This window comes from Phlebotomus argentipes, unplaced genomic scaffold (assembly GCF_947086385.1).
Source record: "Phlebotomus argentipes unplaced genomic scaffold, Phlebotomus argentipes genome assembly scaffold_4, whole genome shotgun sequence".
Taxonomy (NCBI): Eukaryota; Metazoa; Arthropoda; class Insecta; order Diptera; family Psychodidae; genus Phlebotomus; species Phlebotomus argentipes.
Window position 1 is genome coordinate 4,326,643 of NW_026776174.1, and position 26,579 is coordinate 4,353,221.

The following is a 26,579-nucleotide window of genomic DNA, read 5'->3' on the forward strand; positions in this document are numbered from 1 at the left end:
TCTTCTTCTTCTTTTTTCCTTTTCGAGAATCTTGTCACTCTTCAAATTATTTGTTCACCTTCTTCTTTCACGTCTCACAATTTTATTCAGTGCTTTTATCACAAATATATTGTTTTTTTCTTCTTCTTCTCATTTAAAAAAAAAACATTTCTCCCAACTTTTCAGTATTTTTCTCCTTTTCGTTCCTTTAGCATGCGATGTTGTTTGCAGTTTCTGAAAAATATCTCTTGACTTATTCCACAAAAAGTTAAATTTTAGCTTTTCTTGTGTTTTAACGCTCCTTTTTTTACATTCGACTTCTATTCTGTCCTTATCTCTATGTTTTGTAATCCATAAGAATTTTGTTCACTAACTTCATGGCCGTTTGAAAGAGAAAAATGTTTGTATATAAATAGTGGTGAGAAGGAGGTAAAATTTTTCTTTGCAAATTGCAACTGCTCTTTTGCGTAGTTTAGGCTCCTACATATCCATGCGAAAAAAATAATGTCACGGACAAATTACACCCAAATTTTCATTCAAGCTTTCTGAGTTAGCCTAAACTTTAATTTTTCATTTTTTTTTCTCTGAAACCAGATATTCAAAAATTAATGGAAATAGTAAAATGCTTGTTAGAAAACATTTACTTGTTTTTTTTTGTAAAAACTGTAATACTTTCTCAAGTGACAAAAAAAAATTCAAATTTCTGTAGGATTAACATTAGAAAAAGAAAGAAACAGATGAAATTCAATTTCAATCGTGATTTGAATCTGAAAAAATTGCGTTTCACTTATTATCAATAAAAGTTTTACTCATCTTAAAGATTTTCCTTTTAGTAACACTTTTTATAGTAAAGATTTTTAAAAGTTTTTGTGGATTTTTTTTCTAGAGATTTTTTAAAATGATTTTTTTTAGTTTTTTTTGTGAGGTTTTCTCTATTATTTGTATTTCTTAGTAATTATTCATCTCTTTTATCAATAATAATTACTTGGAAGCATTTTATACCGGGCTCATGCTTTTTAGTTTCCCCGTTCGAAATTCTCAGCGATCTCCTGAATTTCCTTCTTCTTTTTGCATACTCTTTCGTATGAGCCTCTAAATAAAGAGAGATTAAACAATTTTTTTTCCCACGATGATCACTGTATTCTCTTTTCCCTGTGCTCTCTGAAATAAAAACCAATGGGAAAAGAGAACAGAGCAGTTCGCATCGTATTATTTCATTTCACTTCCATCGCCACTCATCATATATAAAAATATATATTTTTCTTTAAATTTAACATCTCTAATATTTGATGGTGTTTCAATCAAAGACTTTTCCTCTATTCGATCTCATAACTTTCTTTTAGGATTCTTTAAGACATTTCTAAAATGAAATTTCACATAAGAAAGAATTCTCTACACACATTTTGACCAGAATCCAAAGTGAATTTCGCTCTTGGTTCTCTCTCTCTCTCTCTCTCTCTTGTTTTTGCCTATGCTAAATTCACTTTGAGGCATGAAAAAAATTCTAACATCTTTTCTTCTTCTTTTTAATCTTGCTACACCACAATATTTCGAAATTACTACAAAATATTTTTCTCTGTATAATCCATTCATAAAAATCTCATCTTTCTCTCGCTCCTCATCATAATTCTCACCAAAATTCACAAAAAATTTCATCAAATTTTCTCCACACGTTGACTTTCTGTAGTCAACTTGACAAGGTATTAATTAAATGTAAGAGTTGTACATAAAGGTATTTATTAGAAGGTAAATATTTTTTTTCTTTAAAATTACTATCTTTAGGTATTTGTAAGGTATTTTCTCATTTTTAGCAATTATTCTTCATCAATTAGTACAATTGAAAAAATGTTACAATGATGATATGAGTGAAATGTGAAATTTCTCACAAAATTACCATGATTCTTTTTTGTCAAAATGAGATGCTTTTTCATGGGTGATTTCATGACTATACATACTATACTAAGTATGGGAAGTAATTTTGCAAATCAAATGGATTCCAGTCGATGAAATGTACTTTTGCCCCCTTGCGCAACTCAGCCAGAGGAGGGTCTTTCAGGGTTTGTTAACTTACAAAAGAAATAATTAATAAATGCTCTGACACTGGGAGATGATCTTAAACTTCAATGTTACTCGATAACCAGCAAATGTGCTGGACTTCTTCTCTCATCATACATTAAAAAAAAAAAACTTTCATTTTGCTCAACAATTTCCGCACTCCCTATCATGGGAGAGCAGCTCTTCTCTTTCTCATATCCTGACAATTTTTTATGACTTCAATTGTACACAAAAAGATTTGCAAAAATTATAAAATATAACATGGCAACTTATTCATGTGACTTTCATCGATTATGTTGGATATTTTTTTTTAAGTGTGTTCTTCTCCTCTCTCTTTTTTTTCCATATCTTTCTCATCAACACTACCCTTGCCGTAGTTCCTTCGTTAGCATCTTCAATAATTAATTAAATGGTTATAAAAATTATTCATATTCCATCTCTTTTATGCAAAATGTAAATTGAATGACTGACAAATGATCACATTTTTTATTATACTTTTTCTCCTCCACAGAATTTTCTTCCTCATTCATTCTTGTTGCTTTCCACATCTTTTCTCGTATTGTTGTCTTCACAGATTTCTTAGCACACTCTTGTTCGCAGTCACACCTAAATATGTATTGTAGAAAAACAACGGAAAGGGGATTTTTTTTTTCTTTCACTTCGTTGTCTTCAAAATTTTTGCCAGAATATTGTGTTCACATTCACGCACGCTCACACCAAAAGCTTTCACGTGAGAGAAATGAAAGGATTCTCGGATGGATGAATGTGTGATTTGTCCCCATTCATTTCTCTCAATATAATTGTTATTTTCTTTTTTTACTTCAATAATGGATTTCTGTTTCTTCTCTTGTGATTATGATTGTTTTAGCATGGAGTAAAGAAGGGGTTTTATTGGTGCTAAAAACCAAATCTATAGAGCTAAAATGACAGTTTGTTATGCGAGTGAGGATAAACTGTCGAAGATGACATTATACCCCTTCGCAATTGATGGACTATTCTTCGAATAGTCCCTTTGTGAAAGAAATAGTGTGATCTTCGAGATTGTGGTGCTTATCACTTTCTTAAATCATGTAGTATCACTTTCGAAAGTACCCGATCATGTTCTTAAAGACAGTTACTATCACTCCAGAAATTGCTGTTGTCACTTCCAGAATCATTTTTCAACTTTTCATCACTTTTATTTCATATACAAAAGAAAAACGTGACATTAGAATAACTTCCCTTCGAAAGCAAAAGATCTACTCTTCCAAGAGTGATCACAGTAACTTCAAAAGTGATAGTATCCTATCAATCACATGTGGCAAAGATCTAAAATTATGCTGTACACAAATTGAATTTTCAATTCAAGTTACAAAGAAATCAATTCTTCGTGGTTCATCCAAACTAAATAACTTCTGTTCCTGACAATATCCTTCACTCGCAACTTGGAAGAACAAATTCCACGGGTGTGCCCAGCACTAGCATGCCGGTCGGGAGGGGTGAAATTCCATGATAGTTGGGGTTCCGGGAAGGGTGAATGAGTTGGAAGGACGTGCACCTGAGTCTAGCCACTGGCCGTGGCCGCCGTTCCGCCGCGGATCTCGATGCTAGAGGCGCGCGAGGAGATGGACCTCAGGCGGCGCTGCATGAGGAGACTCTCACTGGGCGGCGACAGCCCAATGCAGTTGCTGCCCCCGTGGTCGTCCTCAGCGCCGCCACCGTTCGCCCCAGTGTTGGACGGCACGACGGACATGCCGCATGGCCGGGCGAAGACGCACTCATTGCGCCAATTGCGGATGTGATTGTTGCTGTATTGCTGATTGTTAAAACTACGATAATTCCTAAAGCCTAGTGGATATTTATCAGCCGATGTGCTACTCCTGTAGCGCCAATTCTCCTCAGGTGGAATACCTCTGGCCACCATCTGGCCACCCTTGGTGGGATTCTTTCGTCGGTTTGAGTCCTCGCGCCTCACCTTCTCCGCCTCCGGCAACTTCTCCTTCAGCTCCATAATACTGTCGAGCGCCCCCTTGGGCGCCCCACTCGTCTCGAGGCCCTTGCCGTACTTGCCCGAAGCCCCAGAGCCGACGCCGGAACTGGTGCGCGCCTGGTGCTGATCCATGTGCTGACGCAGAGTCGTCTTGGCGTCCTCGAGGCCATTCTTCGATGGCTGATAGATATTTGGACGTTCTTTTGTCATGTAATCATAGCGCATTGAGAAATGCTGCAAAATTACACGTTTCACAGCCATTGCCGATTCAGCAAATTGTGACAATTCACGTGCCGATTGATTGCTGAAACAGAAGAAAAATATTTTCACGTCAGCTGCAAGTTACGATAAGGCATGCGCTTTACTATACTATAAGACAACACAGCAGCTTAACAAAGCATCCTAAATTTCATCTTCACTAGCAATTTTTCCAATTAATCCCGATGATTCTCGATCGAGATCACACATCAGAAATTCTTTTATAATTGTTTAATTGACGTATAATTCAATGCAGATGAGTGTAAAATGACGTAAAGAGTTATCTTGTGTGTAAAATAGTGTCTCAATATAAAAATCTCAATTATTCTTATAACAATGTAAGCGATAAAAGCTACCATATTAATTGAGCTAACTCATTATTTTAATATGAACAATTTGCTCATAGTCAAATCTTACAGAGCAATCACGCGATAAAACACACGAGTGATATTTCATTGAATATCACTTTGCAATTGCGCACAATTTAAGATATGTAACAGATCAGTAATTGAGCCATTTCAATAGTATTTCTCGATGTGCCAAATTTTGTTGATTAGATGTGTAGATTTGGATATCTCATTGATGAACAGCCGAAATGACTCACTAACTTGATCATGTTAATTTCTGTTCACTTAACTCAATCACAAGATGAGCAATTAAATTCTCTTCCAGTCATTTCAGCGCAAAAGATTCGAATTTAGCAATTCCGCATTAGAAGCAAAAATGCTATTATTGACTTTATGGCTACACTTTTAAAAATCTTGAGAAAAACTCCAGTCATCCATTGCCTTGACATTGTAGGAAACATTGACACGAGTGTAATAGTCTTATAAATAGAAACTCATCGTTCTTGTGCCCTGCAATTAGTCATTACTTCTTTAAATTCTATCGACATCTCCTTCAATTTTTTTTCCTCTATCAGCAAATTTATGAGTGTATGTTTAGCTGGTACGTTATCAGTTCAATGCGACTGTTGTGAGTGAAGAAATACCACCCAGAAAAATTGCTCGCGCGATAAGGAGTTATGTTTTTGTTTTTCAATTCTGCTCTGATAACGATTTGCCATTTTTTGCCGGGCGACCACATATGCATGGAAAATGGCCAAAAAAGGAAATGGGACAAGGTCTCTCTCGATCTCCCTCAATCACTTTATCACTCATGAAGGTGGAAGCAATTCAGTGAGATTTCTGATACTATTTTGAGGTCTGAAAGTGCGCATTCAGGAAATTGGGGCTTTTCCGGCTTCATCCAGTTTCATCCAGGGCATTCTTTGGCGCTATGGAAGAAAAAAATTTTCCATCGCTCAAGATAAAGATAAGGAAGGTGACTCTTGTGCTCGGATATTGTGACTGGCACGCAGAAAAGAGAACTCATCATTTTCTCCTCTCCTGACAATCAACCAACAACAAAAAAACGACTTGTTTTCTCGACAATCTCGTGGGATTTTATACTCAATCCAGCCAGATAAAATTATATTGTGGCAGAGTTGTAAATGTTTCGATAATCTCCCAAGTGTGCGCACATGTTTCGAATGATAAACACTTTGAACTTCCTTGGGGGAAACATCTTGCAGTACATGTCGCGATGAAAGTGATCTTATAAATGGCAAACAAAATGTCTAGATCATTATTTAATAAATATGCTAATTGGATTGCGCTTTATGCAATCTGTGGCCATAAAATGTACCCTCAAGACGCAACAGTGTGCCTCAATTAGATCACTTTACGAACATTTCTTTCACTCCACATGTCTTAAAATACGCTTACTATAATAAATTTGCTGCAAATTGATATCATTTCCTCGTCTTTTTTTTTATTATTTTGTATTGTATTGTATCTCCCCCTCGAAGTTTCTCTCTTTCTCTCCTCGCTTTTCTTTATAGCCGCCATAGTCGAAAGATGGGCTCGTTTGATGTCATCGAGGAGAGAAATTTTCATAAATAAAATTTCACGATGATGTCTTTTCTGGCATGGGATTTCCCCGGAAAATTTCTCTCAGCGGAGATCTGCATATTTTTATCTCCATCTATAAATAGGTGTCTCTCTTTGTTCCAAAGATATTCCCATATTTTCCTCCCAAAGACTCAGATTATACATTCTTAGTCGCTTTCAATGTCACTTGAAATGTCCAAATGTTTTCGCCATAATTTTGATTTATTCCCCACTTGAATTGATTTACTTTTCCAAATATTCCCCAAGTGGTGCTCAACCTACTCTTCGTCCACAGTTCTTATCAAATTTTTCCTACATTTCCATGTTTTCCTACAATTTCTGTCTCAAAGGAATTATTCATACCAGAAATAACACCACTTTTCGATATTTGCTTTATATGCTACCAAAATAAATATAAAAGTTATCGCAATATCTACGCATAATTTTTCTCCACCTTCTTCAAAGTCAAAACACTGTTCTATCTATCATTGAGATAACGCACCGATAACAGATGGAAGGCATAATTTAAACCATGAGAGACTTACCGGCGAATAATACCGGGTGTCTGGAGAGCCCTGCGCCTCTGCTCTCTCACCACCCCGTCGATGGTGTCCTCCTCATCGGCCATCCTGATCCAAGAATGGTGGAGCACGGCCTCGGCGCTGAGGCGCTTCGGAGCCTCCTTCACCAGGAGCCCCTTGATCAGGTCCTTAGCCTCGTCACTGACACCATCCCACTCGGGCTCGGGGAAGCCGAACCGGCCATCCTGGATGGACTCGAACAGCAACTCCTGACAGGTACGACAATTCTCGCCACGATTCCACCCGCAGTCCTGCTCGCAGTTCCCTGAGAATGGCGGATAGCCGCACAAGAGGATGTAGGCGATGACACCCAAGGACCAGAGATCGCACCGCTTATCATAGTGATTCGCCTCGCCGACAAACAAATCCACCACCTCGGGTGCCATGAATTCGGCACTGCCCACCTGAGGAAGAGACAAAACAGAGCGATCATGAGTGATTTATACTCTATTCCCCTCGTCAAAATGCCTTATTTATATTCCCGCATCGCTGACTTCCTCAGACTCTCTATTTCAACGGCTTTTTTTGCAAAAATTCTACGCCACGTTTTTTTTGCGCGCCACTCGTCAGGAAATTGTGGATGCCCTTGAACATTTTTTACCATCCATATACCACGGGAAAACACAAACATGCCCGGCGTATATGCCGAAATATATGCCAAAAGCACCCATTTACACGCAAAAACATAAACAAGCCTTCATTTATCCTATTTGAGTGCTATAGATAAATTCACTTGATATTGCCGTGTGGTTGTTACAAATAAATAAATGAGACAAGTCACACGGTGAGTTTCTCTCTCATATCTCATGTTCAACTGACCAAAACAACCATATCTTCTGCGATGCTGAGGATCGACGCGATCGTGGCTAGAAAACAGGCGATCTTCATTCATTTATAGCCATCGACAAAAAAAAATGGCACACACTATCACGAGCTCTCGACAGAAGAATGTTTGATATTCAATAGATTGAGTATGGAAATTTTTTCTGATGCTCAAAATCCAGAACATTCGATCGACAGAAGTTGTTTTTCTGTGCCAATATCGCATAATAAATTTGCACACTTTACTACGCATCGCAAATTCAGTGGCACAAAAAGGCCAAACTATTAATTTTTTATAGTGAATCAAACACCCAAGAGGATCATCATCAAAAAGGTCTTTGGCTGTGAGGATATCATCAAAATTGTGGCGCAAAAGCCTCGCGATCATGGTATTTATAGCGTGAAATGGTCATAACAGTCTAATTGGAATTTTAACTACACTTCTTCAAAATGCTGAAAATCTAATTAGAGCAATATCGGCGGTGGCGATTAGCGTTATCGAGAATTTTATTTTGTTTATAAAAGTGATTAATGAGAGTTTTATGCTCCTCGCAGAAAAATCTCGAGGACAAAGTCAGAATAAATCGTTCTGCCAGAAAACAAAGTCATTGACGTTTGGCAGAAGGAAGAAAACTATATGTAAAATTGAAGGATTTTAGCATAATTGTATACTCAAACGCGATTGCAATTTCAAAATTGAACTTTTCGCGATTTCAAACCAAAAACAATTTCTCATCACAAAAAATTACTATCTCTCTGAAATTTGAGGAAATGAGGAATCATTTTGCGAGACCGCACAATAAAACTGATAACAGACGAATTTTAAAAAAAAAATGTTGATTACAATTTTGCAAATATATAGAAAAAAAAACGCCCACAAAGACGGAAATAATTTGGCACAGAACCATATCGCATCTCAAGCACAAATGACCTTTAATTGTACAAAAAAGGCATCGGAGTTCCACAAAGCGCTGCAACAACTGAAGAAGGCGAATAATTGTCATCTCCCGTTGATATTTGCCGTAAATTAACTTTTCATCATCTTCCGCGTATGCGTCTTGCCTTCGGCCAAGAGTCATTGACATGCATTGAATATTGAGGCGGAGAGGAAAAAATATTCTCCAGAACCGATCAGTCAAGTCATCTTTCATGAAATTGCACCGGGCTCGAACAGAAGGCGCAGCTTTCACCTCCTCTGCCCGCCTCTTGTCATGCCATCGCGAAAACAAATAAATACACTGTCAATTGCAGACTTTCTTCACTAAACCTGGAGAGATACTCTCGAGCCCATCAGATAAATGAATTCGCCGATAATGAACGGCAAATAAAATTTCACACACGAGCTTCCATTGTGCGGAAAAATGCCTTTAACAATCCTCAATCAGGAGAACACAGAGTGTCTCAGGTATTGCACAGACGTTCATTGCCTAAGTCTCCTTCACACGATCAACAAACACGGACCATCAGCTGCTATTTCTCTTCATCGTCAGAAAGCAAATAGACATAGACATATATTTAATGTAAGAATCATCTCCATCAGTCGTTCTCTTGTCGTCTTGACAAATTGTGAGAATATTATGTAATGGATAAACACCCAAGCCAAACAAGCATTAACCCGTGTGCATGAAATCATACACCGAAGGTCCTGCTAAGAACATCAGACTATTGTCAACAGAAATGGAAGGTTCCAGGCTTCAAGGAATTCTTCATCAATGGAAATTTCTGCTTTGGAGGACGCAACAACCGAAAAATATGGATGAAAACGAATATTAATTGGCATTTGCAAATTAAATACAGCATCAAATATCCAAAATGAGACAAAAGGAAGACTTTCACCCAAAATAGCAGTCTTAACTCAGCCCCACTCTCATGAGATTTATTTGTCACGTCGGGCGAACAATTAAAATTTTTGCAACACTGAAGTATGCACATATATTTGCACGATGCAAAATTTTTAAATGCAATCCAACCCCAATTAATCAAAGCGTACTTGAATGACATTTTTAACATTTCTGGGTAAACAATAATAGCAGGCGATACAAAAATAATTTTTTGAATCTATATTAAAACAGCTTTTATCCCACGAAAACATTCCACACATTCATTCCCATGTTTGCATACAATTCACATGCAAATATCCCTTAATTTGTCAAATGGTACAGTGTGATTTTTTGCCACTCTCATTATCAATCCCGTTCATGTGAAATTCACCAATCACATCAGCCGGCACAACTGAATATATTCCCTCTTCTCACTCATCCAGCAAAATTTATTTGGTATTGTTTGATATGTACACCACGGGGTTTCTCATGGAAATTTACCAAGTCGGCAGTGCGTAGTATATTCCACTAACACTATACAACGCCATATAGTGTTTTTTTTTCACCACTCTTTCTCTCTCTCCTCTTCGACCTTTTCTGTGTGTGGCGTCGCAGAAGAATTCTCCTGCTTCGCTCACACATCATCTGTGCAAAGAGTTAAGTGTATTAACTTCAAGGTTACCAAAATAGCAATTTCCATGTTACTTTTTAATTTAATTCGCTTCTGTGCAAATTATTCTTTCTCGGTTCCTCTTCTTCTTCTTCTTCTCTCTCTCACGATGTTATTGGTCAAGCCAAGCGAAAACATCAACAAAGCTTCATTATTTATGACATAATCGAGGAGTTTTTTTTTCTTCTCTCATTCTCTATTTTCTTCTCATGTCTTCGTTTTATTCTCTCTCCAACACAGAAGTGGTCATTCTTCTTTTGGATCTCAGTTGCTCGAAGGCAAGAGAAGAAGAATCGAGAAACCAAGCAAGAAATTATTCTACTTTTGCCCCACATCGCAATCTCTCTTGGGCTTTTTAATTGCGACAAAGCAATTAATTCAACTCTTTCATGATTGGAAAGACGAAAAGAATCCACTGAGATGCTAAGAAATATTCCAAGATTACAACAAAAAATTACTATTCTTCCGAGAGAAAAAGAAATATTAGAGAAAATACATCCACCCTCGATGAGACAAATTGTCTCTCAGATCTCATAAATCCCCAACAGACTGAATGGTAATTAGATGGCTAGAGCCGCGTTAATTGCGTATAGACCACAAATTCCAAGAACAAAAGTCACTGGGGAAGATTTCAAGGACATTCGCAATTGCGTGATGTTTTAAATAGAGCACAATAAGAGAATCATGTTTTATTTCACGCCTATAAACTATGTGAGAATTAAAATGCGAGTGAGTCTCGCTGAACACATCATTATATTGCCAAGTAATTATCAAGGAATGACGTGTAGAAAAAGGAAAAGTACACCATAAATCTACAAAATCAACTGAGCAGTTTCTAAAAGAATTTCGTTATTCACTCTAAATCCGTGCAAATCATTTCAGGGACTCACAAAGTGTGACAACGATGAGATTAATATTCAAGCTATCTGCAAACCAAGTAGTTAACTTAAAACAATAATCATCAAGTAACAAAGAAGTGTTTTCCAAGCAACGCCGCTTAAAAAGAATATCTCGCTCATGATTGCTTCAAGTGCCTGTCATAGGGGCATAATTCCATTGAGAAGTTGCAATTGTAAAATAATTTGTCATCGATTGATTTACTGAATTCTATGAACAATAGTACGAAACGTACATTGAGAAGAAGGTGTATCGCTTCAAAAAAAAAATAAAAAGTAGAATTCACAGTAAAATTTTATTGTTCTCGTGCCTCACTTCATATGGCACGATGCAGATTGTACCTGAAAGGGCTTATTGTTTTGCAATAAAACCATACACGGTGGAGTACATTGAATTTTTTCGCAGCTTTTTTTGGGTCATCTGCATCGTCAGCAATAAATAACACTGTATACAAAGAGGTGACTTTCTATTATTCCTTATTTTCTTCACCTTAATTGATCTTTCAATTCCATTCGCCTCATGCCTTTTGTCTCTTCGTGCAGAATCTATTTGGCATTCTCTTCGCGTTCACCACGGCAATTTTGGACAATATTTTTCCAGCACACAAATGCGGAAATTAATCTTCGGCGCGACACACTGTGAAGTTATGAGTCTCGTGTTTCAGTCACAAAGTGTCGTACATTTTGTGAGTTACAAGCGTTACAAGTCAATGATAACGTGAGCATTGGATGTGGACATATCGTGAAAGAAAATCCCCATTGTTGCACCGCGCGACACAAGAATGCACCTCTGAAATGCATTCACCCAATTTATCTGTATGTAGGAACGATCACCTTTTTGTGGTTTCTGATCACTTGAGCTCAGTTTCTCTGTGCGCGACCCAATTGCATTGAAATTTTCTTCTTTTTCTCTCATTATTGCCTCCTCTGCCCCAGACAATAAAGAGATGAATTGATTAACCGTAAAGGTTGTACCGTGAATCCTTTTAGTGTGTCAATACACTCGTCGAGAGAGAAAAACGGCCAGACAGAAACGCAAAGTAAGGGTCCAAGGTGCATCGGCCATTCCATTTGAGAGCTTTCTTGAAGATCGATTAAAGAAGAAAAAAAAACTCCACTGACATTATTTTATGTGCATTTAGACATTTAATTAATGGTCCTGCTTAGCCAGTTTTGCCATTTCATTTGAACTCTTTCTCACTCCTCTGAAGAGATGCATGCAATCTTGTACACCTCAGAGAGATCACGTAGCGCGATCTCCCCGTGATCGCGCCCACTAGACCGCGAGATCGCTCTTTTTCTGTACCCAATCGGTCCACGTTTTCAAATGACTCTCACAGTGACGCCAGGCTTAATGAATCATGGAATCAATATACGCCCTGAGACTTGGGCATCAGCATTTTCATGAGACTCGCTTCGACTGGTTTTCGCGTTGTGTAAAAAAGTTCGTATCAAGATGAAATTTGCTGCTATACATCGTAAAAGAAATTGATACTTTGGAGGAAACAGAATACAGCGCACATTGGAAAAGCTCCACGTCGTTGTTTCATCTTGTAATTTTAACTAAAGTGGCTCTTGTGAAATTTCCTCTTAGCATTTAATTGTATCCCGATCACAAGTGCAAAAAAAACTCAATTAGTCGCATTTTCCATCCCCCATTTCTTAGCTGACGCGCGTGTGTAAAGCTAGCTACTTGAGATACATTGAAGATTAAAGTATCTAAAGTTGTTTTCCACTGTGAACATTTTTAATCACATTCACCTTAATCGTCGGTGTAATTCTGTGCGATTTGGAATAACCCGTAATCTATCGCAAGTGATAAGAGAATCTCTTAGATACTCGATATCACAATCATAATATTGTCATTTCAATAAACAAGAGGCAAGGCAAAACATTTAATGGTGCTGATGAGTCTGAAAACCGCTAATTCCTACGCAATTTTATACTGCCTAACAATGTAGGCTAAAGACTTTGAGGAACCAACTGCAATTGTCAGGCAGTTTAAGTGAAAATTTATGCACAGCCAGAATCTCTTCCTGATCCAAAAGTTGAGACATCATTCGTTGCCCACAACTGCACGGGTGCAACTTAATAGTTAGTATAACTAAAAATTGCACCACACGACAAAATAAAATTTCATGTTTTACTAGTCTGTCGTGTGTTTGGTACTCTGCCAAATGAAATACCTCGAAAAGGGGCTTGACACTCCTTTTCAGCGTCTCATCTTCAAAAGAGAAAATCATGCACGTGAAAAATAAAAATTCTCAATTGCACACCACAGTCTGCAATTGTGGTGTTTTTTTTGCACACCACTCAATTTCTCATCTCACTAAATCAATTAATTTTGCTCTCAAAAGAAACTCATTTTTTATCTGATCATACGAATTAGCGCTTTCCTCCAATTACTTGTGTGTCATGCCATTTTTCGTGTCTTGTGCGCCGTCGTTCGTAAAAGTGACACAATCAAGAGACATGCAATTGCAATGCACTCTCTAAAATTGCACTGGCGACACCTAATGAGTTTCTCCTCTGTATCAACTGCATTTTATTTGCATCAGAAACCACCATACAACAGCACAAAACAACACTTAAGCGCCATTGAATTGGGACAATAGTTCGGTGACACCATCGTAAAGTCACTCAAACATGTTGCTGTGTTTTGCTGGTAAGAATGGCACAAAATAGCATTTTGCACGTTACCGACCATTTTCGAAATTCATCAATGCAAGTCATGGATCAGGGTTGAGGAGTCGTGCCACCAGAAAGACATTCCTACCGAGTTCACCTTAGTCAACCAGCGTGTCAGCGCTGAGAAACTCCCTTATTTTTCTGCACACCTCTTGATTCTCACTTGCGAATATCAATAATTTGCATTTTAATACAAAATTCTCGTGTGTATTTTGAGAGAGGAGCCATAAAACTTTATAGGCCATAGAGTGGACTAACTAAACGAGTTACATTTCAACATCAATCTGATTGTTTTCGAGACATATTTATAAAGCCAAATGAAATAAAATTGTGAAATGCTTTTCTCACACCAACTCTCGCATTTGGATATGTCAAGAATAGCGGTATAATTGTGTAAAAGTTTTCTATATGAATGAGAAATAAACGAAAATTTTCACTTGAATTCAACCATAAGAAAGAAAAAAGTGTGAAACGCACATTGTTTTCACGTGAAAATTTTCATCAATAGACTCTGCGCTAATTTTCAGTGAGTCTCCTCTAATTAATAATTGATCCATCAATGCATTGAATGTTTGCACTTGTAATCTATTATTATGAGAAAAAAAGTAGTCTACAGAATTCAATATTGTGTATTTCGTTTATTTTCTTCCCCACTAACCACGAAAATTAATTAAATGACGCACGAGAAACTATCAAAGGCGATATGAAACAATGTGTACAGAATTAACATATGGTCACAGTGTTTTCACTGATATTTTTATCAATCTTTTCTTCTTCCTCGAATTGCATAAGAAAGTGCGACGCAGAGTGGAAATAAAACATGCTGAGGGGAAAAAACAGCAAAAGCATGATCTCTTTTTTTATTCTCGCTCTAAGATTATATTTATTATCACGAGCGGACTGTGAAAATTTCCACACACCACACGACGCGAGGAGAGTGTCTTTCCCTTTCACACAAATGTTGGAGCATGTGACTAAAAATACGTTAAATTTACGCATAAATATTTATCACCTTTTCAATTGCGCCGTTTTTCCCCCCTAACGTAAACAACATGAGCTAATACAACTGTACACAATCATAATTTAATGACCTCGCAGAGTGCATTAAATAATTTTTCCTCCTTTGCCCACCCCATATAAGTTGCAGCAAACACATCTCGCATGAGATTTTCTCGCTGTTTGCAGAAAAGCTATTGAGAAACGCGCCACTTGATATTTTCAAATGAAAAACAACTACTCAATCAATTCATTAGTGAATCAGCATGAAAGCTTGCGGTGAGCAAACACAGGGGACAACAAAACACGTGATTCAGAAAGTATAGGTTAAAAAACAACAACACACATAGATCTACATATTTTGCTTAAACACTTGATAGGGATTGTTGAGTATGCAGGAATCTTGCCAGGCTTGCAATTTTTCGTCCTCTACGTTCTTTCTATACTCATGAAATTACAAACGACCATGAGCCCCTGTGTTTATCATACATCGCACGAGTCGCGCGCAAGATCATATTTCGGGCATGTAATCCATACACCTTCCCTTTATTATATTCACCTTAGAAACCCACAGTTTGGACTTAAATCAATCTCAACGCCTTATTCAAGTGACTATTTGAATCTGCTCTGCACACAATCTCAGGACCAAACAATGGAGAGAACTACATCTATCTTATGTTTGACTGCTCCAACGCCTACACGCGACTAATATATTAATTACTTGTTATTGTTATCATTCCTATGCAGATGATGTTTATCTCTTTCTCTCTTTCAGAGCTCTTTTATGCAAGACTCCAACTCACAGTAAAATGCCGGAAGAACCCTGAACACATAATTTGCAATTTGTTGTAAACTCTTAAAGAGACTTTCTTGTTTGATAAATGCACTTCGTACATTGATATATTCTGCGAAATAGTGCACACCGCTGAGAATACCATCCCGGAGTGAGTGAGAGAGAGAGAGCATTAAACGCCAGAACTAGTCTTGAGTACGTTGTTGCAAACAAAATAAATTGTTGTGGTAGGAAACCAGTTAATAAGACAGGGAAAACAAACAACTCTTTAAGACGATCAATGAAAATTTTTCACTCTGGTATTTTCCCATTTAATTTTATTCACCGATAGAATCCTCTAACGGGTCGCGATGAAAAGATTTATGCGAGCTCAGCAAGTCACTCCATTCAGTATCAAAAAGAAAACTCTAATCAGTTGAAGTTGCAAGATATTTAGCCAATTCAATGTCTTTATTTTCCTGGAGTGGTGCTGAACACATTCAATGAAATTCACTTGAAAACCCCCAAAGAAATCAAAGAATTATTTAAAACAACTCTGCTCTGTGGGATTTTTTCAAAATTAGCCGGTTAATCGAGTGACTCTTGATTTTCAACATTTTCTAATCTTATACTTCTCCACAAAAATATTCCACTAACTGCCAAAAGCATTCCTACTTGGGAAGCATTACCAGTCAAAAACACCGTCATTTCATTGAATATCCAACTGTTTATTTTGCGACTATTTTTTTCCTCAATTCCATGGCTGTTTTTCATCGGTTCACCTTATTGTTTCCTCTTTTCTGCTGGTTCACCTATTGAAAAACCTCTTCTGACTCACAATTTGCTATTCCTATCGCAACACAAACACACACACACATTTCTCTCTTGATACCTGTGCAATTTAGCATTTTTATTCTTTCCTTTCAAAGACTCAGCATTTTCCATCTACACTTTAACATCGTGTTGTGTACATGAAGATCATTTACCTATGCTACACATAAACTTTATGTATGTACCTTTTGAAAATACTTTCCCAGACAACGATTGTCTAAAATCTAATATAAATTTCTTGCACATACAAATGGGAAAGTTCATCGTTGAATTGCAATGTGCTTGGGTGGAAGAGTTCCATTCATTTGGCGAGAAGGTGGAATAAAAAAAGATCGCGTATATAATTTAATATTTAAATTAATATGTACATTAATCTCATAATCCATTTTACGGTGCATTATTTGAATATAACACCTCGAGAGAGCTTTCTAAATGTACCACGCATCCATTATCTTCGTCTCAAGGTAAAATTTATGTGATCTTCAACCGACAAGCTCAGTTTGATCGAAATATTAGTGATCACTATCGACTGTGCAGAGATCTTCAATTAGAGAGTTCAGTCGATCTCTTCGCGGTGACTAATAAGCTACCATGAAAGAGCCACATTCACAACTTTGGGTCGAGATTGTGTGGTAAAAGAGCCACTAAAGTGATCACGATCGTTCTCCCACCATTTTGCAAATAAGTGTATTTTTCTTCCACTGCCAAGAGATCGCGAATACTCAAAAATGGGTTAAATTTATTCAATTGCTCGCAGTCTTCATCCGAAAAAAGCCACACCAGAGAAAACAAATAGCCGAGAGGGCAAAAAAGAATTGTATCAACCTTGAATTAAAATTAATTTGTGGGTTTTGTTGATCAACCAAATAGCTCAATTGGCCACAATTGTCTTACAAGTCTATGGCCGATGGAGAAAAGAACATCACACAAAATCTCTCACTCTCTATCTCCTGCCAAGACAGACTTGTATGTTTAGCAGCTCAGTGCTGGAATTTGAATCTCTTTATAGCCATTTCTCTAGATTTCTTAATTCTGTCTTTGGGTGGATTAAAATTCAGCAGTTGAAAAAAAAACGTGATGGAAGAAGAAAACAAGCGAAAGAGCTTAAGCGAGAGAGAATAGAAATATTTAATGCTTTTGGAAACATTAAAAACAAACAGACAAGAAATCGCCTGATGTCTTCAAAATGTGCCTTTGCCTCGCTTGTGATCGTGCGATTGTGACTTTTGCGCGTCAGTCAAGACCCCTTCGTAGTGTTTCTCAACCGTATAGACAAGACTGTGATTATATGCCCATTTTTCCCAAACGACGTATGTATGTCTTCAATCATGCCCACTATTTATAATTATATTATCTTATCAGTCTCCAATTATAAGTTAAACCCCCTCCATTGAACTCTCTCCACTCGTACTTGAGTATTTACACGAGCATCACTCGAGGGTCAATACATCAAATAAGACTACACAAATTAACCAATAAATCTGTTTGATCTTTTTCTGAACGCTGAAGCGAGTTTTTCAATGATGACTTTGATTAACGACAATGTAAATAAAATGTCCTAGTTAGAGAATTTTAAGGGTGTGGCTTCGTTTAATGTATTTAGCCTCTATGGATGTTTCACAAACTCATATTTTGCTAACCTTCATTAATCCAATCTGTCCAGCCTTAGCGCGTGAAAATGTTGCGATTTCCAAAAACCGATTATATTTCTTAAATTGCAGTAATTTTAAAAAATCATTTTCAAACACACCGAAAACTTTTACTAAACATAAATTAGTCTTCCCTTAAGTTACTTTGTTACAGTCTTAGAAACTCCGCTTCGTGTCGTAAAACTGTCCAAAATGGACGTGAAAGTTTGAAAACCACTGCTATTACTTCAAAACAGATACAGAAAATTTATCGTACACGCTTCGCAGTGAATATGAGGTTGAAATGTTGCTCGGAACTCTCTCACACCTTTTCTCGTCGTCACTTTTGCATTTTTATTGTAATTCTGGATGAGGTGATCGTCAAAGTTGAGACAGTGAAAGAGAGAGACACACGCCAGCATTTCAAGTCATATGGTGTGTTTTCTATTGGCTCTATATTTCTCCACTCGATATTTTGCCTTTTTATCCCTCATCCAATTTGCTTCCATTTTAAATCATTTTATATGTGAACTCCACTGTCTCTCTAGTCTCGCGTATAATATGCCACACATTCTGAAGAAATTATACTGTGCTTTCTGTCTGTCTCATTTTACACAGTGTGGGAATTGGAGAAGAGAGTTTAAATGTCATACATCCAACTGCGTTATCATCCCACTATATAGTCTCTATATGGAGCTGCGCTTTTTTTTCGTATAGTGCACAATTGAGGAAATAAAGGGGCACATAAGGCGAAAACAGGCACATTATTTATAATAAAACCATCTCATACAATTCCCACAATAACAATCCTAAATATAAAATAAATAGCAAAATGTGTAATCATGGCATTATATCACCATTTGTTTAGACTCCCCTCCTTTATTGTTATATTTTTCACTGCTTAATACAGATAACTTTGCACTTCTATCGCGGCCACAGTTATTTGTTTGAATTTGATAAACCTATCGTGTCCTCTCCCTCTGCAGTTCAAGCCCACCGCGCGCTGTCTATCATTCGCTCTCCAAGGCAGACAAAGTGCTGTTAACCTTTTCCTATGCCACTATCGCACCACGCCAACAAATTATCAATCAATTTCCATCTATTTCTCTGGCGTCAAATAGAAAAGTCCAGCCATTCAATTGATTTTCCCGCACTGTCTCCTCCCCAACTTCCAACGCCAAAGTTGCCTTCTATATGCTTCTCTGTCGCAGATTCGAGCTTAGCGAGCTATTTTCGCATTAAATTCATGGGAATTTCGTAACAAAGCTCATACATAATCTCCATGTCTATGGAGCTATGAGGTGACACAACCGACAAGATCTTATTCCCGCTAGAGGCACACACTCAAGTCTTTTTCCTCCTTTCAACATCGCACTCTAAATAAGGAGTTGATCTTTTGGCCAGTGAATCGCAAACAGCATTTTTTTAGTCAACATCAGCGGCTTCAAAAGAAACTTGCTGAATTTCTCACTGACAAATTGATTGGGGATTTCTTTGAGCGAATTGCAATTTATAAATGCAACAAGAATGCTTTTTATACATATATCTTCCACTTTAACCCGTTTATAAAAGAGCAATTCTTTTGAGTGCGAAAATCATTTTGCTGTGCAATCATCATGTCAAGCAATTTATCATTCACTCTTCATTGCAGAGGTCATCAGTATATAATTGAGGTTTTTAATGCGAGAAGACAACGTGGTTGTTAGTTAAATAATTTCATCCGAAATTGCTAATTTATTATTGATTTATTTATTTCCTGTGACAGCATCGCCAAATTTATGACTCTGAGTGAAATTGGATAAAATTACAATCAAATTAAAAATCATTATTTTCCAATTATAAACAGATTTGAATGAGACAAATTAATACGCATTGAATCAAAATTATACAGCTATGCGAAGAGATGCGCTTCGAAATAGACAAATTAAACATGTACATGTGCTGGCGGGAATTCAAACATATTTACCTCAAAATCGAATTGAATCAACCCTCAAAAATCATTGTGTTTGCAATTTATCATTCAGGGTAATCAAATAAATTCTGTTTCATTTAGCAAATAGAACCAAGAAGTGCTTCAAACTCACTCCAGTCCATTTTCATATGTATTATATAATAGTACCACATTACAGTCCGGTAAACAAATCCACTTAATTATTTATAGAATTCGTATAATGCCATATTTAGGCAGCGGAAAAAAACCAACTTCGTGAAGATCAATAGTGATAGTGACAACACCTTTCCTACTGATAATTTTTCTGGGAGAGGAGGTCATAGCGTTGATACAAGCAGTAATTGACAGCATTAAATGCGCCCCAATTCTCTCGTCTTGCAAGCCAAACAGTCGAACACAGTTTTTGAGGGAAATAAAAACACAGAGGCAAAAAGTTCCTAATGAGCCCACAGAGCGTGACGAAATATTTCCATATGTCCTGTGCAATGGCAAGGAAAGAAATTTCCATACAGCACAAGTGACCAAAGGAGGAATATCATCACATTTGAAGGAGCGAACAGAAGGGAAAGAGAAAAATAAACGAAGAGTGGCTGATTGTATGAAAACACGAAGTGCTTCTTGCGTCAGCGGAAAAAAGATGTGAAGCAGAGAATATGGCCCGAAAAGGTGCTCTTGAAACCGTCAATGGCAAGTCATATCAAACTGAGGAAGATCCAACAAACACAGGGTCGAAAGAATGTCGTTGCCGTGGATAATTTTCATCACGACAACGCATCGGTGAAAAGTACACGACGAAAATAGACAGATTATTACTCTCTCTCTTTCTCAAGTCAAAATTTAAATGGAATGGGGAACAAAATACAAAGAGTAGAAGAGTCGTCATTTTCAATAAATAATTGCGAGAAGATATGTGATAAAATTAGACTTACCGGCGTCAATAGTTGTGGCGTCGCGGCCGGTGACGAGATGTTGGTGGTAAACTTAATGCCAGACCCAAGATCGAAATCACAAATTTTGATGGGGCACAGCTTGTCCGTATGCACACAGAGAATATTCTCAGGCTTCAGATCGCGATGGGCGATTCCTTTCTTATGCAAGAAATCCAATCCTGACGCAATCTCCCGAATTATCTGCGCCGCCTCGTGTTCCGAGAAGCACACATACTCCTGAATGCGCGTCAGCAGGGGTCCTCCGTTAATCTGGAAATTGGCAAAAACTGTAGCATTTGCAGATAGTGACAATTTAGCAAAATAACTCACCTTCTCAAAGACCAGATAGAATTTCTCGTCGTCCTCGAAGAATTCAATCAACTGAAGGATACCCGGATGTCCTTGACAGTGATGAAAAGTCTCCACCTCGCGAAATACACGAGCACGAGCATGTCCGGGAATCTTATCAATTATCTTCACAGCGTATTCCAGGTCCGTGTAGATATTGACACACGTCTGCACAGATGCATAAGCACCCTCGCCCAATATTTCTCCAGTCAGCTTGTACAATTCTGTAGCGAGAGAGATAGAAAGCGCCATTATGGGGATATCCTCTTCAACTGTACATACACTTTAATGTCAACGGTGGGGGGATAACCTTCGGTGAACTCTGTGACCTGCTCACTTTCTTCGCAAGAAATATCTCGAAACTACGTGAAGGTTTATATCTATCTCATCTATATTTGAATTTAACAGCTCATAAGCTTCATATCAAAATTAAACGTGACTGACCGATAAATTTCTCCCCGCTTTGAGCAAGATCGCAAGTCACAGTTCATTTCACTTATCACAAACAGTGCAGAACTGAAGCAACCATCTCCAAATTGTCGTCTCAACAAATACATGCAATGTGATATCAATAAATCAATAGGAAACTTAAAATAGATTTAGGAATCGGTACTCCAAATTTTTAGAATCGCACGAAATCAGCAGCCGGTTCTGAGAAATTGAGTTATCGCGACCTCAAAATAAAGACTTCGTATCAAAATACCTCTTGAAATACAACATGAAATGACTCAGTAGAAAAGTTTAATTGATTTGCGATTAGTCGAAACAATCCAGAACTATAATGAAAGTGTTTGAAACTCACCCTGGAAAGTGGATGATTGAAGAGAAGAGTTGGTTCTATTCTTCCTGCGGCGCTTCCTCTTCATCTCCTCCTTGTGCCGATTGAAGTCAGCCTGTCTCTCCGTCTCCGTGAGAACACGCGTCTCCGTGGACTCATTTCCAGAAATTTCCTCACTGCTGTAACGCGTCACCTCAGCATGAGAAACTGCAAAGAAAAGAGCCACAAGGAAGCGTAAGTGGAAATGACTGTGAAAATGTGGTTATTTTGCAGAGAAATCTCACAAGTTTTTCGTTATCTTTCACCGCGCATTTCGAATTAACTAGACTCTTTTAAACAGAAGAAAAACTCGTGATGCAAAAATTCAATTGCAACTCTACATAGATGGAAAATGAATTTACATCATCCAACTCTTTCAAGTCAAGAGAGATAGGTACACTCACTGAAATCCCCGACCCCATTGTCCCTCTCTTTTTCATATAAAATGCATTTATATCAAACACACACTCAAATAACCAGTTTTGTAAATTTTTCCCTTCTTTCACTAATTCTCTCTCTCGCTGTTGAATTTTCAGTTACGCTCAGAGTCGGATTGAGGGGAAAATTCAGAGGGTTACACTTGAAGGGAAAGTGAAAACCGAAACCTGAATATTCATCTTATTATTATTATTTCTTGTGCACCTCTAGGGATGGATAAAGTGCCAATACTTTATATGTACTTCTCCTCAAACGACCTGTCCAATTATCAACTTACATATTTCAATTAATTATATTTAATGCACCTTGAAAATTAAATAGGAAATGATGAGTCAACTAAAATAATATCGTTTCTCGCGATAATCTGAACCATATTAAGACATTTGTAGTCACATTCGTTCGTGATCGAGACCACTTAATTGCGCTATTTCACGAAATTATATGGAAAATTAATTAAAATCACAAATTTCCAGTTGTTATAACAATTTTACACTTACTTTGGATTCATTACATAACAAGCGCCATATTTTTGGGTATATTTTGAAGATAAAATAAAATTAACACCTAATAATGTATTAACACCTGACTTCTCGGGAGATCCCAAAAATAACATTAACACTTATCATTATGTTCTTAATTATATCCTGAAAATTCACATGAATTATTCTCCTATTTTTGCGTAATTTCTTTTAACTATCCATCAGAATGTTTTCAGTACTAGAGTGTTAAGAAAGCAGACAATTAAATTTAATAGCCTTAGAATTTAAAAATTAAAATGCTAACGATATATCGTTAAGATGTTCTCTGTGAAATGCGAACATTGTTAACTGGAGAACGACGCAAAGGAACTTAAATAAAAAGTTTCCCGATATCATCACACTAAGCAAATCAGCCGTATCACATCTAATTTCTAGAATTCTAGTTGGTCGCTGTAATGCCTCATGAATAGATAATGCTGCGATATTTCTTTTACATTTCCTGTTCCACCAACTTGATTTCCCCGTAAACTCTCTGCACTTTTCGAGAATGTTCCAGAGAGAGAGAGCGAGTGACTTAGAAAATTGGAACAGCTGAGCGTGATTTTGATGCACACCTTCATCAGGTTCTACCTCTTCTTCTATTCAATCTAAATATCGATTTTATGGCGCACACAAAGTCTCTTTGATTGAGATACAATTTTCCCTGCGAAGATATTACGGAAATTGACTGTTAATTCCCCGTGAAAATTCCCACACGGCGTGTGGGTAAAAAGAGATCTCCACGTCAAATGTCAAGAGAATGGGAAATAAATTGTACGTTCAATTAAAATTTGATATAAATGCAGCGAGAAGTGGATTTGAAGCGCTCTGCGCTCGAGTCATCGACCGCAGAATAGAAAATTATGCAATTTGGCCTTGCAAAATACACCAAAAAGCCATTCATCGATGTTGTCTCGCTTTTAGCCAGAGCGAATTTTCTCTCTTTTTTCCATTCAGTGCATTGGCACAAATTTTCCTCTATAAATTTTCTCTCTTTCTCTCTCTCTCATCGTTTTACCGTTTCATGAAAAATTTCACGTATCATGCCATCATAAATGGATGAATTTCTCGATTGGACAGATGAGGGAAATTCGAAAGGTGGCAGATTTCGAATAATGGAGTGGAAAAGTTCCTAGTAACGGTTCTCGGAAGGACAGAAATAGGGAACCAGCTGTTCGATAACTTTAGTCTTTCCCCTTTTCCTCCTCCTTTTGTGCACTCACTCACGGGGGGCTTTCTGGTGGTGTACAAATGGAACCCGTGAGGCGACAGTTGTAGTGGTGCCCTCGAAAATGAGAGAAGTCAATTGATAGGCAGCCCGTCGCCTATTGGGATTTCACCCCCAGAGCCACCCCTTGACATGGCGTCCCTTTTTCGGCAGGGCCAAAAATTCAGTTACACTCGCGGTGATGCTTGTCAGCCCTGCCAATCAAGCCCACTACCTTTGTCTCTCTTCTGCGCCCGCAATTCCAATTGAGCTCTCTCGCACGCACACACACTCCCCACTGCGGGAGAAACTTGAAATTGCCTCACACTCACACCACCTCGCAGCCGAATTGCGTAGCAAAAGGAAAACCCGATGGAAAAGGTCTCTATTCTGCCTGAAAGTTACGATTGCACCTCGGCTATCCCTCTCCCTCGGCCCAGGACGGAGCAAGAAGGAGAGTGGAAAAAACCGGATGATGCACAAGCACTCTGCAACTGGCAATCGAAGGGATATTCGGGGAAAAGTCCCCAAAAATCAACTCAGTTTCACAGCCCACCCAATTTCACAGCAGTGTGAGTCGAAGCTGCCATTTGCATTGGAAGCCGCAACTGTACGCGATGTGACGAGATGAAAAGTCTACTCACCATTCGATATAGGTATCACGCCAACGTCAGATTCCTCCAGAATTCGCTCCACCATTGTTGCAATGTTTGCACAGAACTGGGGGAAGGGTCTTTATGATTCAAAAAGAAATGCACACACAAGTTCTTCCGCGGATAAAGGGAAAATATAGTTCTGCTTCCGAAAGTGGTCAAAAACAACAGAGAAAAGAAGGTATCAAAGATTGTACTGTATCACGGATGTGGCTATCCTTGAACTGCTGCTCTTCAATGATCAACTTGATATTCTCTGAAGGAGTCACTAGGAGATTGTGAGTTATAGCGTTTTCCTTCCTCAAAAAGGTGTCTTTCTGATGCGAGTGGACTGTTCTTTGTCAAAGAGATGTTCTGTGTGTTCCTCTCGTCTCCAGAAAGCGAAGAAATATCCGATGTTATATTTCAAGCACTCTCAAAAGGAGCTCTTTTCCTCGTTGAATTCCTTTGCCGCTTCTACTTTTTTTTTTACAAGAATTTCCTCATCGGTCTGCTGCTGCTGCTGATGCTTCCAATTTTCCACCGATGACGGAAAATCTTCTTTCAAAGTCTCGGGTTTTTGGAGTCAATCCTCAATTCAAAGAAGATGGTTTCTTGCATGAAAATCAAACCGAAATGATTTCACAATCAGATGAATTCTGCTGGCTTGGTTGGAAAACAATGTAGATGGTTTTTTGGTTGGTAGAGGAAGAAAAAAGATTATCGATTTCTTTTCTCTCCTCCTCTTTCTGCACCGATTTCGTGGGTTTTGACGTGTTTTTTTTCCTTTATGTGACTTTGCACATACAATATCTGCTCACTGGTTCAGCCCTCCTCAAAGTGCTCTAAGGTGGCTTGCTCTCTCCTCCTCAATCAAAAACACTCACAAAAACTCGCGCAAGATTTTCGAAAATGATGTTAAATAAACGCTAAAATAGCGGACAAAGGCCGATGTTTCATTCAATTTAGCTACCGCTCCATTTTACACACAATCCCTTTGATGTTTGAATTCCGACTGAAGCGCAATTGACGTCGCACCTCGCCCGATACCTCTCTAGCGGCTCCCGATCTCGCACACTCGCTCACTTTCCGTGCACGTACACGCGTCGCCATGCTGTTTTCGACTCACAGCGCCGAGTCGCACCATTCCCCATGCGAGTGTGTGCGTGCTGTGTACGTGCGCAATGTCGGATTGTTGCGTTTCTTTATTTGCCAAGAAATATTCACCACACAAGTGAGAGCCAGCGGACTTTCCACCGGCGAAGAACACTTTGCTCGGGAAATTCGAGCTCTGACAAAGCAAATTTGGAATTATTAAATTTTTCACGCCTGATTTTGCATATTTTTTAAACATTTATTATTTCTTAAATTTTTCCATTACTTGATGGCGATTGATCCAAAGGCATATTTTGTGTAGATTCAATAAGAGTAAATTGTATAGTCCGCCCCGCCGCGGCTCGTCTTACATTGGCCGCGATTCTCACTCATCTTTTCACCACACTTTAGCAGCTGCGCAAGTGGTGAAATTCTATTTAAAATTTTTAGATCTCCGCACCATGATTTATGACTCGAAAGGGCAGATAAATAAATTTTCGCATATTCCCACCTCTCTCTTGAGACAACATAAACTCCTATCCTTCCGGCACTTCCACCCACAACTCCAAGAGCGCCCGCGAGTGCAGAGAGATTTAATATTTCCATGTGATAAGAGACTCTCTCACACCAAGTCATTTGAGATTTTGAATTACGTCAGCAATCGTACGAGAAGGTGCTCTCAATGTGTTAGCTAGAGTTTTATTTTCTAGCCAGACTATTTGGTGTTTAGCTGGTGATTTTTTGCTTT

General features: G+C 38.0%; 1 protein-coding gene across 1 annotated transcript; it reads right to left on the reverse strand.

The window, feature by feature from the left end:
* On the reverse strand, positions 1-25,754 carry LOC132258321 (MAP kinase-interacting serine/threonine-protein kinase 1). The gene is made up of 6 exons (XM_059755584.1): positions 24,749-25,754; positions 21,927-22,109; positions 21,107-21,348; positions 20,777-21,046; positions 6,738-7,177; positions 1-4,307 (listed from the first exon to the last, which is right to left on the reverse strand). Exons 1-6 carry the CDS (start codon positions 24,801-24,803, stop codon positions 3,578-3,580), a joined length of 1,920 nt encoding a protein of 639 aa, XP_059611567.1. The 5' UTR covers positions 24,804-25,754; the 3' UTR covers positions 1-3,577.
* Positions 25,755-26,579: the final 825 nt, after the last annotated feature.